General features: G+C 54.4%; 1 protein-coding gene across 1 annotated transcript in view; it reads left to right on the plus strand.

The window, feature by feature from the left end:
* LOC139242719 (histone-lysine N-methyltransferase SETD1A-like) overlaps positions 1-18,828 on the plus strand; it is a gene marked incomplete at both ends in the record, with an annotated part of 61,416 nt that extends 42,588 nt beyond the window's left edge. The window contains 3 exons of the mRNA XM_070870491.1: positions 3,901-5,220; positions 17,437-17,600; positions 18,688-18,828. Coding sequence (XP_070726592.1) covers positions 3,901-5,220; positions 17,437-17,600; positions 18,688-18,828 — 1,625 coding nt within the window. The remainder of the gene's footprint in view (positions 1-3,900; positions 5,221-17,436; positions 17,601-18,687) is intronic.
* Positions 18,829-19,285: the final 457 nt, after the last annotated feature.

Raw genomic sequence — 19,285 nt, forward strand, 5'->3', positions numbered from 1 at the left:
TACACTGTCCTCTCCCACTCTGGGACCGGGTGTCACAGTGCGTTCGATACACTGTCCTTTCCCCCCTCTGGGACTGGGTGTCACAGTGCGTTAGATACACTGTCCTTTCCCCCCTCTGGGACTGGGTGTCACAGTGCGTTAGATACAATGTCCTTTCCCCGCTCTGGGACTGGGTGTCACACTGTGTTAGATACACTGTCCTTTCCCCCTCTGAGACCAGGTGCCACAGTGTGTTAGATACACTGTCCTTTCCCCCCTCTGGGACCGGGTGTCACAGTGCGTTAGATACACTGTCCTTTCCCCCCTCTGGGACCAGGTGTCACAGTGCGTTAGATACACTGTCCTTTCCCCCCTCTGGGACCGGGTGTCACAGTGCGTTAGATACACTGTCCTTTCCCCCCTCTGGGACCGGGTGTCACAGTGCGTTAGATACACTGTCCTTTCCCCCACCGGGTGTCACAGTGCGTTAGATACACTGTCCTTTCCCCCTCTGGGACCGGGTGTTACAGTGCGTTCGATACACTGTCCTTTCCTCCTCTGGGACCGGGTGTCACACTGCGTTAGATACACTGTCCTTTCCCCCTCTGGGACCGGGTGTCACAGTGCGTTCGATACACTGTCCTTTCCTCCTCTGGGACTGGGTGTCACACTGCGTTAGATACACTGTCCTCTCCCACTCTGGGACCGGGTGTCACAGTGCGTTCGATACACTGTCCTTTCCCCCCTCTGGGACCGGGTGTCACAGTGTGTTAGATGCACTGTCCTTTCCCCCCTCTGGGACCGGGTGTCACAGTGCGTTAGATACACTGTCCTTTCCCCCCTCTGGGACCAGGTGTCACAGTGCGTTAGATACACTGTCCTTTCCCCCCTCTGGGACCGGGTGTCACAGTGCGTTAGATACACTGTCCTTTCCCCCCTCTGGGACCGGGTGTCACAGTGCGTTAGATACACTGTCCTTTCCCCCACCGGGTGTCACAGTGCGTTAGATACACTGTCCTTTCCCCCTCTGGGACCGGGTGTCACAGTGCGTTAGATACACTGTCCTTTCCCCCCTCTGGGACCGGGTGTTAGTGCGTTAGATACACTGTCCTTTCCCCCCTCTGGGACCGGGTGTCACAGTGCGTTAGATACACTGTCCTTTCCCCCTCTGGGACCGGGTGTCACAGTGCGTTAGATACACTGTCCTTTCCCCCTCTGGGACCGGGTGTTACAGTGCGTTCGATACACTGTCCTTTCCTCCTCTGGGACCGGGTGTCACACTGCGTTAGATACACTGTCCTTTCCCCCTCTGGGACCGGGTGTCACAGTGCGTTCGATACACTGTCCTTTCCTCCTCTGGGACCGGGTGTCACACTGCGTTAGATACACTGTCCTCTCCCACTCTGGGACCGGGTGTCACAGTGCGTTCGATACACTGTCCTTTCCTCCTCTGGGACCGGGTGTCACAGTGCGTTCGATACACTGTCCTTTCCTCCTCTGGGACCGGGTGTCACAGTGCGTTAGATACACTGTCCTTTCCCCCTCTGGGACCGGGTGTCACAGTGCGTTAGATACACTGTCCTCTTCCCCCTCTGGGACCGGGTGTCACAGTGCGTTAGATACACTGTCCTTTCCTCCTCTGGGACCGGGTGTCACAGTGCGTTAGACACACTGTCCTTTCCTCCTCTGGGACCGGGTGTCACAGTGCGTTAGATACACTGTCCTTTCCCCCTCTGGGACCGGGTGTCACAGTGCGTTAGATACACTGTCCTTTCCCCCCTCTGGGACCGGGTGTCACAGTGTGTTAGATACAATGTCCTTTCCCCTCTGGGACCGGGTGTCACAGTGCGTTAGATACACTGTCCTTTCCCCCTCTGGGACCGGGTGTCACAGTGCGTTAGATACACTGTCCTTTCCCCCTCTGGGACCGGGTGTCACAGTGCGTTAGATACACTGTCCTTTCCCCCTCTGGGACCGGGTGTCACAGTGCGTTAGATACACTGTCCTTTCCCACTCTGGGACCGGGTGTCACAGTGCGTTAGATACACTGTCCTTTCCCCTCTGGGACCGGGTGTCACAGTGCGTTAGATACACTGTCCTTTTCACCTCTGGGACTGGGTGTCACACTGCGTTAGATACACTGTCCTTTCCCCCTCTGGGACCGGGTGTCACAGTGCGTTAGATACACTGTCCTTTTCCCCTCTGGGACCGGGTGTCACAGTGCGTTAGATACACTGTCCTTTCCCCCTCTGGGACCGGGTGTCACAGTGCGTTAGATACACTGTCCTTTTCCCCTCTGGGACCAGGTGTCACAGTGCGTTAGATACACTGTCCTTTCCCCCTCTGGGACCGGGTGTCACAGTGCGTTCGATACACTGTCCTTTCCTCCTCTGGGACCGGGTGTCACACTGCGTTAGATACACTGTCCTCTCCCACTCTGGGACCGGGTGTCACAGTGCGTTCGATACACTGTCCTTTCCTCCTCTGGGACCGGGTGTCACAGTGCGTTCGATACACTGTCCTTTCCTCCTCTGGGACCGGGTGTCACAGTGCGTTAGATACACTGTCCTTTCCCCCTCTGGGACCGGGTGTCACAGTGCGTTAGATACACTGTCCTCTCCCCCTCTGGGACCGGGTGTCACAGTGCGTTAGATACACTGTCCTTTCCTCCTCTGGGACCGGGTGTCACAGTGCGTTAGATACACTGTCCTTTCCTCCTCTGGGACCGGGTGTCACAGTGCGTTAGATACACTGTCCTTTCCCCCTCTGGGACCGGGTGTCACAGTGCGTTCGATACACTGTCCTTTCCTCCTCTGGGACCGGGTGTCACAGTGCGTTAGATACACTGTCCTTTCCCCCTCTGGGACCGGGTGTCACAGTGCGTTAGATACACTGTCCTCTCCCCCTCTGGGACCGGGTGTCACAGTGCGTTAGATACACTGTCCTTTCCTCCTCTGGGACCGGGTGTCACAGTGCGTTAGATACACTGTCCTTTCCTCCTCTGGGACCGGGTGTCACAGTGCGTTAGATACACTGTCCTTTCCCCCTCTGGGACCGGGTGTCACAGTGCGTTAGATACACTGTCCTTTCCCCCCTCTGGGACCGGGTGTCACAGTGTGTTAGATACAATGTCCTTTCCCCTCTGGGACCGGGTGTCACAGTGCGTTAGATACACTGTCCTTTCCCCCTCTGGGACCGGGTGTCACAGTGCGTTAGATACACTGTCCTTTCCCCCTCTGGGACCGGGTGTCACAGTGCGTTAGATACACTGTCCTTTCCCCCTCTGGGACCGGGTGTCACAGTGCGTTAGATACACTGTCCTTTCCCACTCTGGGACCGGGTGTCACAGTGCGTTAGATACACTGTCCTTTCCCCTCTGGGACCGGGTGTCACAGTGCGTTAGATACACTGTCCTTTCCTCCTCTGGGACCGGGTGTCACAGTGCGTTAGATACACTGTCCTTTCCTCCTCTGGGACCGGGTGTCACAGTGCGTTAGATACACTGTCCTTTCCCCCTCTGGGACCGGGTGTCACAGTGCGTTAGATACACTGTCCTTTCCCCCCTCTGGGACCGGGTGTCACAGTGTGTTAGATACAATGTCCTTTCCCCTCTGGGACCGGGTGTCACAGTGCGTTAGATACACTGTCCTTTCCCCCTCTGGGACCGGGTGTCACAGTGCGTTAGATACACTGTCCTTTCCCCCTCTGGGACCGGGTGTCACAGTGCGTTAGATACACTGTCCTTTCCCCCTCTGGGACCGGGTGTCACAGTGCGTTAGATACACTGCCCTTTCCCCCTCTGGGCCCGGGGGTCACTGTGTCAGCCACCGGTCATGCCCCAGAGGTGAAAGGTCAGGCCGGAAACCGCCACGCAGTTCCGTCCCTCCGCGCTCACCGCTGGTTGCTGTTTCCTTCCCGCAGAGCCGCCGCCGGTCAGAGTCCCGGAAAAGCCTCCGTCGCCCCCGGAGACCAAGCCCGAGGCGGAGCCGGAGAAGCCGGCGGAGCCGGAGGCGGCGGAGCTTGCCGTGCAGCCGTCCGCCGCGCCCAACGAGGAAGCCGCCTCGCCAGCCCCGCCCCCGAAGAAACAGCGGAAGACGGTGTCGTTCTCGCGGTCCGAGGACGAGGAGGAGGAGGAGGAGGAGGAGGAGGAGGAGGACATGGAGACGGATTCGTGCTCCAGCGAGCCCTCGCCCATCGCCCCCCGGCGGAAGTTGGTCCAACGCACCGCGGCAGCTCCGCCGCCCCCCGCCCCAGCCACCACCATCCGCAACCTGCCTCTCGACCACGCGGCGATGGTCAAGGCTCCGGTGGAGGAGGAGCCAGCGCCCCGAGCGGCTCGCGGGCGTCCCCGCCAGCGCCCGTCGGCGGCGGGCGTGCGGGCGCCCAGCCGCGACTCCTCGGAGGATGAGAGCCTGCGGCTGAAGGAGCAGCTGGGCGCCTCCTCGTTGCTGGAGTTGGCCAACACGGCCTTCTCCTCGCGCCCGGCCTCCTCCTCCTTGTCCTCGGCCGGCGAGAAGGGCGTGGACCTGGCGGCCCTCGCCGACATCGCGCTGACCATCGGTGACTCGGAGCGGGCGGACACGTCGGACGAGGAGGAGGAGGAGGAGGAGGACGAGGAGGAGGACGAGGAGGAGGAGACGGAGCAGTCGGCCCCGCCCTCCTCCCGGGCCCCCGAGCCCCGCGTCTTCCACCTGGAGCACAGCTACGCCAAGCCGGCCCGCCTGCCCTCGCCCGCCGGCCGCAGGGCCCCCTCCCGCCGGCCCTCGGCCGCCCCCGAGGGGGCTGAGGTGCTGAGCGACCAGCTGGACGCCGTGCTGGGCGCCCCGGAGGAGGTGGTGGCCGGTCCCACCGAGGCCGGGGCCGAGCTGGAGGTCGGCGACCTGGGCGCCCCGGCCCCCGCCCCCGCCCCCTCGGCGGGCCGGCCCAGGGCCAGGGCGGCGGAGCTGGGCGCGGATCCCGGCGGCCCAGAGGAGGCCGCCGCCGCCGGCCAGGGCCCCAACAAGGGCAAGAGGCTGGAGCCCGGCGAGATCCGAGCCAACCGCGGCAAGCCCAGCCCCCGGCGCAAGGACGGCTCCTTCGAGCTGCGCAGCGAATTCGAGGAGATGTCCATCCTGTACGACATCTGGAACTCGGGCCTGGACCCGGAGGACGTGCGCTACTTGAAGCTCACCTACGAGCAGCTCCTGCAGGAGGACACCAGCGTGGACTGGCTCAACGACACCCACTGGGTCTTTCACACCAATATCCTTTTTGCGAAGGGGTGCCAGCGAGGGCCGGGGGCCGGGGGGGTGGGGGGTAGGGTGGCGTCGAGGGGGCCTGGGGGAACTGCGTTCAGTTCTGCGCACCGCGCCTCACGAAGGCGGGGTTGACTCGGGAGGGGCCGCAGTGCAGATTCGCCACAACGATGGCGGAGCCGAAGAGGTGAAAGGCGCTATAGAAATGTAAGGCTTTCTTTCTGAAAGGGTTTGCACAGGCTCGGCTCCTGCTCCCTCGTGGACTGAAGATTCACAGGGTGATCCAGTCGAGGTATCGATGAAAGAAAGACTTGCATTTCTGTAGCGCCTTTCACGACCACCGGAATGATTTGGACGAGGGGATTAAATGTAGTATCTCCAAATTTGCGGATGACACTAAGTTGGGTGGCAGTGTGAGCTGTGCGGAGGATGCTAAGAGGCTGCAGGGTGACTTGGACAGGTTAGGTGAGTGGGCAAATGCATGGCAGATGCAGAATAATGTGGATAAATGGAAGGTTATCCACTTTGGTGGTAAAAACAGAGAGACAGACTATTATCTGAATGGTGACAGATTAGGAAAAGGGGAGGTGCAACGAGACCTGGGTGTCATGGTACATCAGTCATTGAAGGTTGGCATGCAGGTACAGCAGGCGGTGAAGAAAGCAAATGGCATGTTGGTCTTCATAGCGAGGGGATTTGAGTACAGGGGCAGGGAGGTGTTACTACAGTTGTACAGGGCCTTGGTGAGGCCACACCTGGAATATTGTATACAGTTTTGATCTCGCAACTTGAGGAAGGACATTTTTGCTATTGAGGGAGTGCAGCGAAGGTTCACCAGACTGATTCCCGGGATGGCGGGACTGACATATGAGGAGAGACTGGATCAACTGGGCTTGTATTCACTGGAGTTCAGAAGAATGAGAGGGGACCTCATAGAAACGTTTAAAATTCTGACGGGTTTAGACAGGTTAGATGCAGGAAGAATGTTCCCGATGTTGGGGAAGTCCAGAACCAGGGCTCACAGTCTAAGGATAAGGGGTAAGCCATTTAGGACCGAGATGAGGAGAAACTTCTTCACCCAGAGAGTGGTGAACCTGTGGAATTGTCTACCACAGAAAGTTGTTGAGGCCAATTCACTAAATATATTCAAAAAGGAGTTAGATGTGGTCCTTTCTACTCGGGGGATCAAGGGGTATGGCGAGAAAGCAGGAATGGGGTACTGAAGTTGCATGTTCAGCCATGAACTCATTGAATGGCGGTGCAGGCCCGAAGGGCCGAATGGCCGACTCCTGCACCTATTTTCTATGTTTCTATGTCTCGAAGCACTTTACGGCCAATCGCAGTTCCTTTGGAGTGTGGTCACTGTTGTAATGTGGGAAACGCAGCAGCCAAATTGCGCACAGCAAGCTCCCACAAACAGCAAGGTGGTAATGTCCCAGATAATCATTGGGTCATTGAAATTCCGATTGAGGTCTTCCCGTGGCCAACGAGTGAAATAGGGAACAAAGATGCGCGCTTACCTGTTGCTGCTGCCCCCGTTGGAACTTCCGTGCCTGAGGCCTCCCGTGACAGCGTGGGGACGTGCGCAGGCCGGGAGCTGGAGTCAACAGCCGATCAGGTGTAGCGTAGATTCTCATTCATAATAGGAGTTCCGGACTTATGCATAAGTCCGGAACTACTCTTAGTATGAATGAGAAACCCCCTCCAAATACCCAAAACATAGAAAATAGGTGCAGGAGTAGGCCATTCGGCCCCTCGAGCCTGCACCGCCATTCAACAAATCATGGCTGATCATTCACCTCAGTACCCCTTTCCTGCTTTCCCTCCATACCCCTTGATCCCTTTAGCCGTAAGGGCCACATCTAACTCCCTCTTGAATATATCCAATGAACTGGCCTCAACAACTCTCTGCGGCAGGGAATTCCACAGGTTCACAACTCTCTGAGTGAAGAAGTTTCTCCTCATCTCAGTCCTAAATGGCCTACCCCTTATCCTAAGACTATGTCCCCTGGTTCTGGACTTCTCCAACATCGGGAACATTCTTCCCGCATCTAACCTGTCCAGTCCCGTCAGAATTTTATATGTTTCTATGAGACCCCCTCCCATCCTTCTCAACTCCATTGAATAAAGGCCCAGTTCATCCAGTCTCTCCTCATATGTCAGTCCTGCCATCCTGGCAATCAGTTTGGTTAACCTTCGCTGCACTCCCTCAATAGCAAGAATGTCCTTCCTCAGATTAGGAGACCAAAACTGAACAGAATATTCCAGGTGGGGCCTCACCAAGGCCCTGTACAACTGCAGCAAGACCTCCTTGCTCCTATACTCAAATCCTCTCGCTATGAGGCTGCGGAGTGACTTAGATAGGTTAGGTGAGTGGGCAAATGCATGGCAGATGAAGTATAATGTGGATAAATGTGAGGTTATCCACTTTGGTAGTAAAAACAGAGATAGACTATTATCTGAATGGTGACAGATTAGGAAAAGGGGAGGTGCAAAGAGATCTGGGTGTCATGGTACATCAGTCATTGAAGGTTGGCATGCAGGTACAGCAGGCGGTGAAGAAAGCAAATGGCATGTTGGCCTTCATAGCGAGGGGATTTGAGTACAGGGGCAGGGAGGTGTTGCTACAGTTGTACAGGGCATTGGTGAGGCCACACCTCGAGTATTGTGTACAGTTTTGGTCTCCTAACTTGAGGAAGGACATTCTTGCTATTGAGGGAGTGCAGCGAAGGTTCACCAGACTGATTCCCGGGATGGCGGGACTGACCTATCAAGAAAGACTGGATCAACTGGGCTTGTATTCACTGGAGTTCAGAAGAATGAGAGGGGACCTCATAGAAACGTTTAAAATTCTGACGGGTTTAGACAGGTTAGATGCAGGAAGAATGTTCCCAATGTTGGGGAAGTCCAGAACCAGGGCTCACAGTCTAAGGATAAGGGGTAAGCCATTTAGGACCGAGATGAGGAGAAACTTCTTCACCCAGAGAGTGGTGAACCTGTGGAATTCTCTACCACAGAAAGTTGTTGAGGCCAATTCACTAAATATATTCAAAAAGGAGTTAGATGAAGTCCTTACTACTCGGGGGATCAAGGGGTATGGTGAGAAAGCAGGAATGGGGTACTGAGGTTGCATGTTCAGCCATGAACTCATTGAATGGTGGTGCAGGCTAGAAGGGCCGAATGGCCTACTCCTGCACCTATTTTCTATGTTTCTATACCATTTGCCTTCTTAACCGCCTGCTGTACCTGCATGCCAACTTTCAATGACTGATGAACCATGACACCCAGGTCTCGTTGCACCTCCCCTTTTCCTAATCTTCCGCCATTCAGATAATATTCTGCCTTCGTGTTTTTGCCCCCAAAGTGGATAACCTCACATTTATCCACATTATACTGCATCTGCCATGTATTTGCCCACTCGGCAAACTGTCCAAGTCACCCTGCAGCCTCTTAGCATCCTCCTCACAGCTCACACCGCCACCCAGCTTAGTGTCATCTGCAAACTTGGAGATATTACACTCAATTCCATCATCTAAAAATCATTGATGTATATTGTAAATAGCTGGAGTCCCAGCACTGAACCCTGCGATACTCCACTAGTCACTGCCTGCATTCTGAAAAGGACCCGTTTATCCCGACTCTGCTTCCTGTCTGCCAACCAGTTCTCTATCCACGTCAGTACATTACCCCCAATACCATGTGCTTTGATTTTGCCCACCAATCTCTTGTGTGGGACCTTGTCAAAAGCCTTTTGAAAGTCCAAATACATCACATCCACTGGTTCTCCCTTGTCCACCCTACTAGTTACATCCTCAAAAAATTCCAGCAGATTTGTCGAGCATGATTTCCCTTTCATAAATCCATGCTGACTTGGACCAATCCTATCACTGCTTTCCAAATAGGAACTGATCCAGAGTCGATAGACTGTCGGAAAATTATCACCAATGCATCCACTATTTCTAGGGCCACTTCCTTAAGTACTCTGGGATGTAGACTATCAGCCCCTGGGGATTTATCGGTCTTCAATCCCGTCAATTTCCTTAACACAATTTCCCGCCTAAAAAGGATATCCCCCTTCAGTTCCTGTTCCTCACTAGTCCTTCGGACCCCTAGTACATCCGGAAAGTTATTTGTGTCTTCCTTCGTGAAGACAAAACCAAAGTACTTGTTCAATTGGTCTGCCATTTCTTTGTTCCCCATTATAAATTCACCTGAATCCAACTGCAAGGGACCAACGCTGGTCTTCACATACCTATAGAAGCTTTTGCAGTCATTTTTTATGTTCTGGCAAGCTTCCTCTCGTACTCTATTTTCCCCTCTTAATTAAACCCTTTGTTCTCCTCTGCTGTATTCTAAATTTCTCCCAGTCCCTCTGGTTTGCTGCTACTTCTGACTAATTTGTATGCCTCTTCCTTGGATTTAACACTATCCTTAATTTCCTTTGTTAGCCACGGTTGAGCCACCTTCCCCATTTTATTTTTACTCCAGACAGGGATGTTCAATTGTTGAAGTTTGTCCATATGATCTTTAAAGGTCTGCCATTGCCTATCCACCGTCAACCCTTTTAAGTATCATTTGCCAGTCTATTCTAGCCAATTCGCGCTTCATACCATCAAATTTACCTTTCCTGAAGTTCAGGACCCTAGTTTCTGAATTAACTTTGTCACTCTCCATCTTACTAAAGAATTCTACCATATTATGGTCACTCTTCCCCAAGGGGCCTCGCACAACAAGATTGCTAATTAGTCCCTTCTCATTACACATCACCCAGTCTAGGATGGTCAGCTGTCTGGTTGGTTCCTCGACATATTGGTCCAGAAATCCATCCCTAATACACTCCAGGAAATCCTCCTCCACCGCATTGCTACCAGTTAGGTTAGCTCAATCAATATGTAGATTAAAGTCACCCATGATAACTGCTGTACCTTTATTACACACATCCCTTATTTGTTGTTTGATGCTGTCCCCACCCTCACTACTACTATGTGGTGGCCTGTACACAACTCCCACTAGCGTTTTCTGCCCTTTGGTATTCCGCAGCTCCACCCATACAGATTCCACATCATCCAAGCTAATGTCCTTCATTACAATTGCATTAATTTCTTCTTTAACCAGTAACGCCACCCCACCTCCTTTTCCTGTCTGTCTATCCTTCCTAAATGTTGAAGACCCCTGGATGTTGAGTTCCCAGCCTTGGTCACCCTGGAGCCATGTCTCCGTGATGCCAATCACATCATATCCGTTAACTGCTGTCTGCGCAATTAATTCGTCCACCTTATTCCGAATACTCCTCGCATTGAGGCACAGAGCCTTCAGGCTTGTCTTTTTAACACACTTTGACCCTTTAGAATTCTGCTGTAAAGTGGCTCTTTTTGTTTTTTGCCTTGGGTTTCTCTGCCCTCCACTTTTACTATTCTCCTTTCTATCTTTTGCTTCTGTCTCCATTTGACTTCCCTCTGTCTCCCTGCATAGGTTCCCATCCCCCTGCCATATTAGTTTAACTCCTCCCAAACAGCATTAGCAAACACTCCCCCCCAGGACATTGGTTCCGGTCCTGCCCAGGTGCAGACCGTCCGGTTTGTACTGGTCCCACCTCCCCCAGAACCGGTTCCAATGTCCCAGGAATTTGAATCCCTCCCTGCTGCACCACTGCTCAAGCCACGTATTCATCTGAGCTATCCTGCGATTCCTACTCTGACTAGCATGTGGCACTGATAGCAATCCTGAGATTACTACTTTTGAGGTCCTATTTTTTAATTTAACTCCTAGCTCCCTAAATTCATCTCGTAGGACCTCATCCCGTTTTTTACCTATATCATTGGTACCTATATGCACCACGACAACTGGCTGTTCACCCTCCCTTTTCAGAATGTCCTGCACCCGCTCCGAGACATCCTTGACCCTTGCACCAGGGAGGGAACATACCATCCTGGAGTCTCGGTTGTAGCCGCAGAAACGCCTATCTATTCCCCTTACAATTGAATCCCCTATCACTATCGCACTCCCACTCTTTTTCCTGCCCTCCTGTGCAGCAGAGCCAGCCACGGTGCCATGAACTTGGCTGCTGCTGCCCTCCCCTGATGAGTCATCCCCCTCAACAGCACCCAAAGCGGTGTATCTGTTTTGCAGGGGGATGACTGCAGGGGACCCCTGCACTACCTTTCTTGCACTGCTCTTCCTGTTGGTCACCCATTTACTATCTGGCTGTGTACCCTTTTCCTGCGATCAGACCAACTCGCTAAACGTGCTATTCACGTCATGCTCAGCATCGTGAATGCTCCAGAGTTCATCTACCCGCAGCTCCAGTGCCGCAATGCGGTCTGTCAGGAGCTGCAGGCGGATACACTTCCCGCACACGTCGTCGTCAGGGACACTGATAAACACAATTTAAAAAAAATAGAAAATAAACTACATATTTAACATTTAAATTAAAAAACTTTTTTTTTTAAAGTTGGGAAAATATTTTAAAGTTTTTTATTTAATTAAGCCTTAAAATAAACTTACCGTAGTGGGGAGGGTTTTAAAAAATAAAATGTGGTTTTATAACTTTATTTTACATGCTTTGTGTAAAACCAGGCTATACGCCTGCTTTTTCCGGTGCAAGATTTTAAAGGACATTTGCTGGGCAAGATATTCGTAAATATCGGAATTCTTGCCCTGCAAGTGTTCTCGCTCCTGATACGCGTTGGATCTGTCAAGCCAGAAACGGGACAGATCGGAAAAGCCGGTTTTTAGAGCATGCGCATTGCGTCTATAGACACTCCGTACGGACCTGGGACATCGGAATTTCAGTCCCATTCTGTCTTTTTTTTAGTGATGTTGATTGAGGGTTAAATTTTGGCCCCAGGACACGGGGATAACTCGCCTGCTCCTCTTCGAAATAGTGGCCGTGGGATCTTTTACGTCCACCTGAGGGGGCAGACGGGGACCTTGCTTTAACGCCTCATCTGAAAGACGGCACCTCCGACAGTGCGGCGCTCCCTCAGCACTGCACTGGAGTGTCAGCCTAGATTTATATGCTCAAGTTCCTGGAGTGGGGATGATGAGGAGAGGTTGCTCCGACTAAGCTTGTATTCCCTTGCGATTATCTGGATTCACGGAGTTGATGGGGTAGATAGAGAGAGACTGTTTCCTCTGGTGAGGGGAGTGGGAACTCCAGAACAAGGGGGCAGAACCTCAAAAGTTCAGGATTAATTGTCAGGAAGCACTTCTTAAGAACATAAGAAATAGGAGCAGGAGTCGGCCATACGGCCCCTCGAGCCTGCTCCGCCATTTAATCGGCTGATCTTCGAACTCCACTCCACTTCCCATATCCCACGATCCACTTGATATTCAAAAATCTGTCGATCCCTGCCTTGAATATACTCAACAACGGAGCCCTCTGGGGCAGAGAATTCCAAAGATTCACCCCCCTCTGAGTGAAGAAGTTTCTCCTGATCTCAGTCCGAAATGGCCGACCCCTGACCCTGAGACTGTGTGACCCCTGGCTCTCGACTCCCCAGCCAGAGAATACAATGTTAATGAAGTTGCTGGCCAATCAATCTTGTATCAATGAGTCGACATCAGACCCAGACATGGTGGAGCGCCATTTCCGCCCATCGTGTCCGCCCCGGCCGACAAAGAGCTATCCCGGCCTCATCCCACTTTCCAGCTCTGGGTCCGTAGCCCTGTAGCTTACGGCACTTCAAGAGCACATCCAGGTACTTGTTAAATGTGCTGAGGGTTTCTGCCTCTACCACCCTTTCAGGCCGTGAGTTCCACCCCAGACCCCCACCACCCTCTGGGTGAAGAAATTTCACCTCACATCCCCTCTAAACCTCACCCCAGTTTCTTTAAACCTATGCCCCCTGGTTGTTGACCCCTCTGCCAAGGGAAACAGGTCCGTCCTATCCACTCTATCCAGGCCCCTCATAATTTTATACACCTCAGTAAGGTTTCCCCTCAGCCTCTGTTCATAAGAATTAAACATAAACATAAGAATTAGGAACAGGAGTAGGCCATCTAGCCCCTCGAGCCTGCTCCGTCATTCAATAAGATCACGGCTGATCTGGCCGTGGACTCAGCTCCACTTACCCGCCTGCTCCCCATAACCCTTAATTTCCTTATTGGTTAAAAATCTATCTATCTGTGACTTGAATACATTCAATGAGCTAGTCTCAACTGCTTCCTTGGGCAGAGAATTCCACAGATTCACAACCCTCTGGGAGAAGAAATTCCTTCTCAACTCGGTTTTAAATTGGCTCCCCCGTATTTTGAGGCTGTGCCCCCTAGTTCTAGTCTCCCCGACCAATGGAAACAACCTCTCTGCCTCTATCTTGTCTATCCCTTTCATTATTTTAAATGTTTCTATAAGATCACCCCTCATCCTTCTGAACTCCAACGAGTAAAGACCCAGTCTACTCAATCTATCATCATAAGGTAACCCCCTCATCTCCGGAATCAGCCGCGTGAATCGTCTCAGTACCCCCTCCAAAGCCAGTATATCCTTCCTTAAGTAAGGTGACCAAAACTGCACGCAGTACTCCAGGTGCGGCCTCACTAATACCCTATACAGTTGCAGCAGGACCTCCCTGCTTTTGTACTCCATCCCTCTCGCAATGAAGGCCAACATCCCATTCGCCTTCCTGATTACCTGCTGCTCCTGAAAACTAACCTTTTGGGATTCATGCACAAGGACTCCCAGGTCCCTCTGCACCACAGCATGTTGTAATTTCTTCCCATTCAAATAATATTCCCTTTTACTGTTTTTTTTTTTTCCCAAGGTGGATGACCTCACACTTTCTGACATTGTATTCCATCTGCCAAACCTTAGCCCATTCGCTTAACCGATCTAAATCTCTTTGCAGCCTCTCTGTGTCCTCTACACAACCCGCTTTCCCACTAATCTTTGTGTCATCTGCAAATTTTGTTACACTACACTCTGTCCCCTCCTCTAGGTCATCTATGTATATTGTAAACAGTTGTGGTCCCAGCACCGATCCCTGTGGCACACCACTAACCACCGATTTCCAACCCGAAAAGGACCCATTTATCCCGACTCTCTGCTTTCTGTTAGCCAGCCAATTCCCGATCCATGCTAAAGAAAACAAACCCAGCCTATCCAATCTTTCCTCAGCGCTAAAATTCTCCAGTCCAGGCAACATCCTCGTAAATCTCCTCTGCACCCTCTCCAGTGCAGTCACGCAAAATCTGTAACTTAACTTCATTTGCCTGGCTCTGCTCCACGTGCTTCGATACCCTGGCCCAAGAAAACTGTATCCAGCTCAGTCTTGAAAGTTCCAATTGACCATCGACATTCACAGCCTTTTGGGGGAGAAAGTCCAGGTCTCCATTACCCTTTGTGTGAAATTGGTTGATATGCAGGTACAGCAAGTGATCAGGAAGGCCAATGGAATCTTGACCTTTATTGTAAAGGGGATGGAGTATAAAAACTGCGTGCAGTTTTGGTTTCCATATTTACGGAAGGATGTACTTGCTTTGGAGGCAATTCAGAGAAGGTTCACTCGGTTGATTCAAGAGATGAGGTGGGGTGCAGGGCTGGTGGAGGTTACAGAGATAGGGAGGGGTGCAGGGATTGGAGGAGGTTACAGAGATAGGGAGGGGTGTCGGGGCCGGAGGAGGTTACAGAGATAGGGAGGGGTGCAGGGGTTGGAGGAGGTTACAGTGATAGGGAGGGGTGTCGGGGCCGGAGGAGGTTACAGAGATAGGGAGAGGGGTGCAGGGGTTGGAGGAGGTTACAGAGATAGGGAGGGGTGTCGGGGCCGGAGGAGGTTACAGAGATAGGGAGGGGTTGAGAAGATTACAGAGGGGGCGAAGACCATGGATGGATTTGAAAACAAGGATGAAGAATTTTAAATTGGAGGCATTGCTGGACACTATGGGAGCCAGTGTAGGTCAGCGAGCACGGTGGGGGGGGGGGGGCGGTGATGGGTGAACGGGACTCGGTGCGAGTCAGGACACGGGGCAGTGAGCACAGGGGGTGATGGGTGAGCGGGACTCGGTGCGAGTCAGGACACGGGGCAGTGAGCACAGGGGGTGATGGGTGAGTGGGACTGGGTGTGAGTTAGGACACGGGGCAGTGAGCACAGTGGGTGATGGGTGAGCGGGACTGGGTGTGAGTTAGGACACGGGGCAGTGAGCACAGGGGGTGATGGGTGAACGGGACTGGGTGTGAGTTGGGACACGGGGCAGTGAGCACAGGGGGTGATGCGTGAGTGGGACTGGGTGTGAGTTAGGACACGGGGCAGTGAGCACAGTGGGTGATGGGTGAGCGGGACTGGGTGTGAGTTAGGACACGGGGCAGTGAGCACAGTGGGTGATGGGTGAACGGGACTTGGTGTGAGTTAGGACACGGGGCAGTGAGCACAGGGGGTGATGGGTGAACGGGACTCGGTGCGAGTCAGGACACGGGGCAGTGAGCACAGGGGGTGATGGGTGAGTGGGACTGGGTGTGAGTTAGGACACGGGGCAGTGAGCACAGTGGGTGATGGGTGAGCGGGACTGGGTGTGAGTTAGGACACGGGGCAGTGAGCACAGGGGGTGATGGGTGAACGGGACTGGGTGTGAGTTGGGACACGGGGCAGTGAGCACAGGGGGTGATGCGTGAGTGGGACTGGGTGTGAGTTAGGACACGGGGCAGTGAGCACAGGGGGTGATGGGTGAGTGGGACTGGGTGTGAGTTAGGACACGGGGCAGTGAGCACAGGGGGTGATGGGTGAGTGGGACTGGGTGTGAGTTAGGACACGGGGCAGTGAGCAGAGGGGGTGATGGGTGAGTGGGACTGGGTGTGAGTTAGGACACGGGGCAGTGAGCACAGGGGGTGATGGGTGAGCGGGACTAGGTGCAAGTTAGGATAGGGGGTGATGGGTGAGCGGGACTCGGTGTGAGTTAGGACACGGGGCAGTGAGCACAGGGGGTGATGGGTGAACGGGACTGGGTGTGAGTTAGGACACGGGGCAGTGAGCACAGGGGGTGATGGATGAGCGGGACTAGGTGCAAGTTAGGATAGGGGGTGATGGGTGAGCGGGACTCGGTGTGAGTTAGGACACGGGTCAGTGAGCACAGGGGGTGATGGGTGAGTGGGACTGGGTGTGAGTTAGGACACGGGGGCAGCGAGCACAGGGGGTGATGGGTGAGTGGGACTCGGTGTGAGTTAGGACACGGGGCAGTGAGCACAGGGGGTGATGGGTGAGTGGGACTGGGTGTGAGTTAGGACACGGGGCAGTGAGCACAGGGGGTGATGGGTGAGTGGGACTGGGTGTGAGTTAGGACACGGGGCAGTGAGCACAGGGGGTGATGGGTGAGCGGGACTGGGTGTGAGTTAGGACACGGGGCAGTGAGCACAGGGGGTGATGGGTGAGCGGGACTCGGTGTGAGTTAGGACACGGGGCAGTGAGCACAGGGGGTGATGGGTGAGCGGGACTCGGTGTGAGTTAGGACACGGGGCAGTGAGCACAGGGGGTGATGGGTGATCGGGACTCGGTGTGAGTTAGGACACGGGGCAGTGAGCACAGGGGGTGATGGGTGAGCGGGACTAGGTGCAAGTTAGGATAGGGGGTGATGGGTGAGTGGGACTCGGTGTGAGTTAGGACACGGGGCAGTGAGCACAGGGGGTGATGGATGAGCGGGACTAGGTGCAAGTTAGGATAGGGGGTGATGGGTGAGCGGGACTCGGTGTGAGTTAGGACACGGGGCAGTGAGCACAGGGGGTGATGGGTGAGCGGGACTCGGTGTGAGTTAGGACACGGGGCAGTGAGCACAGGGGGTGATGGGTGAGCGGGACTCGGTGTGAGTTAGGACACGGGGCAGCGAGCACAGGGGGTGATGGGTGAGCGGGACTAGATGCAAGTTAGGATAGGGGGTGATGGGTGAGCGGGACTCGGTGTGAGTTAGGACACGGGGCAGTGAGCACAGGGGGTGATGGGTGAGCGGGACTCGGTGTGAGTTAGGACACGGGGCAGTGAGCACAGGGGGTGATGGGTGAGCGGGACTGGGTGTGAGTTAGGACACGGCAGTGAGCACAGGGGGTGATGGGTGAGCGGGACTCGGTGTGAGTTAGGACACGGGGCAGCGGGAGATTAAGATGAGCGGATGGTTACGGAGGATGGCAGGTGGGCGGCCGGCCAGGAGAGCGTTGGAATAGTTGAGCCTGGGTTAGCAGAGGGCCAGCTAGCTCAGGTTTTCTTCCATCGAGGCGTTCCAATGATTCTTAACGTGACACCACTAACCAATATCCCCAGCCCAAAGAGGAAGAAGAGATCAGAGGACAGCCTGCGGGAGCACAAAACGGGGAGTGCCCGGAGCGAGGGCTACTACAAGATCAGCAAAAAGGAGAAGGACACTTACCTAAGTGTCCCAGTCTCAGCCCGGGAGGCCCTCAACACTCACGTACGTCTGTCCTCCGCCCACCCCCCTTCACCCTCACTCCTCGCGCTCTCCTCCCTTCCCACCTTCTCCATCTCCCCCTCCCCGCCTGTGTCTCTCTCTCTCTCTCTCGCTCCCTGTCTCTCTCTCTCCCTGTCTGTCTCTCTCTCTCCCTGTCTGTCTCTCTCTCTCCCTGTCTGTCTCTCTCTCTCCCTGTCTGTCTCTCTCTCTCCCTGTCTGTCTCTCTCTCTCCCTGTCTGTCTCTCTCTCTCTCCCTGTCTGTCTCTCTCTCTCCCTGTCTGTCTCTCTCTCTCCCTGTCTGTCTCTCTCTCTCCCTGTCTGTCTCTCTCTCTCCCTGTCTGTCTCTCTCTCTCCCTGTCTGTCTCTCTCTCTCTCTCTCTCCCTGTCTGTCTCTCTCTCTCTCTCTCCCTGTCTGTCTCTCTCTCTCTCTCTCCCTGTCTGTCTCTCTCTCTCTCTCTCTCCCTGTCTGTCTCTCTCTCTCCCTGTCTGTCTCTCTCTCTCTCTCTCTCCCTGTCTGTCTCTCTCTCTCTCTCTCCCTGTCTGTCTCTCTCTCTCTCTCCCTGTCTGTCTCTCTCTCTCTCTCCCTGTCTGTCTCTCTCTCTCTCTCCCTGTCTGTCTCTCTCTCTCTCTCCCTGTCTCTCTCTCTCTCTCTCCCTGTCTCTCTCTCTCTCTCTCCCTGTCTCTCTCTCTCTCTCTCCCTGTCTGTCTCTCTCTCTCTCTCCCTGTCTGTCTCTCTCTCTCTCCTGTCTCTCTCTCTCTCTCTCCCTGTCTGTCTCTCTCTCTCTCTCTCCCTGTCTGTCTCTCTCTCTCTCTCCCTGTCTGTCTCTCTCTCTCTCTCTCCCTGTCTGTCTCTCTCTCTCTCTCTCCCTGTCTGTCTCTCTCTCTCTCTCTCCCTGTCTGTCTCTCTCTCTCTCTCTCCCTGTCTGTCTCTCTCTCTCTCTCTCCCTGTCTGTCTCTCTCTCTCTCTCTCCCGCAGTTTCCCTCTGACTAGCAACGTGTAGTATGAACGCAGTGCTCCGACCCTGCCTGCCGTACGTGTGTGCGGGCTGTGTGAAACGTGCGTCTAATTCTCCTCCCTCTCTCCCGGCAGTCACTCTCCATGCTGAGCCAGCAGAGCCAGGGGACCAATCGGCTGCTGTCCGAGCGACGGTCCGAGCAACGGCGGCTTCTGAGCGCGATGGGGACGTCTGCGCTGCTCGACAGTGACCTGCTGAAATTCAACCAGCTGAAGGTAAGGGCGGGTTTGTGGGGGTGGGGAGGCCTCGGGCCGACAGGAGAGAGGCGGTCGCAGTACCGCCCGCACTCGGCATCACGGTGCCGGCTCAGCCGGGAAGCCACATTTGTCTGGCGTGAACGTCCAGAAAGCTCTTGGAGAAAGTGGCACATGAAAGGCTTTCAGGTTACGCTCGTATTAGCCAGTCTGAGAGAGACGGACCGAGGGGGCGAAATGGTACAGGGGTGGGAGAGGAGAGTGGGCGAGGTGGGCAGGGGAGGGGGTGCTAGGGGGAGAGAGAGACACGGGCCGAGGGGGGGTGAGAGAGAGACGGGCCGAGGGGGGGTGAGAGAGAGACGGGCCGAGGGGGGCCGAGAGGGAGAGAGACGGGCCGAGAGGGAGAGAGACAGGCCGCGAGCCAGAGAGAGAGAGAGAGAGAGAGAGGCCGAGGGGGGGTGAGAGAGAGAGAGACACT

This window comes from Pristiophorus japonicus, unplaced genomic scaffold, assembly GCF_044704955.1.
Source record: "Pristiophorus japonicus isolate sPriJap1 unplaced genomic scaffold, sPriJap1.hap1 HAP1_SCAFFOLD_1458, whole genome shotgun sequence".
NCBI classification, from domain to species: Eukaryota; Metazoa; Chordata; class Chondrichthyes; family Pristiophoridae; genus Pristiophorus; species Pristiophorus japonicus.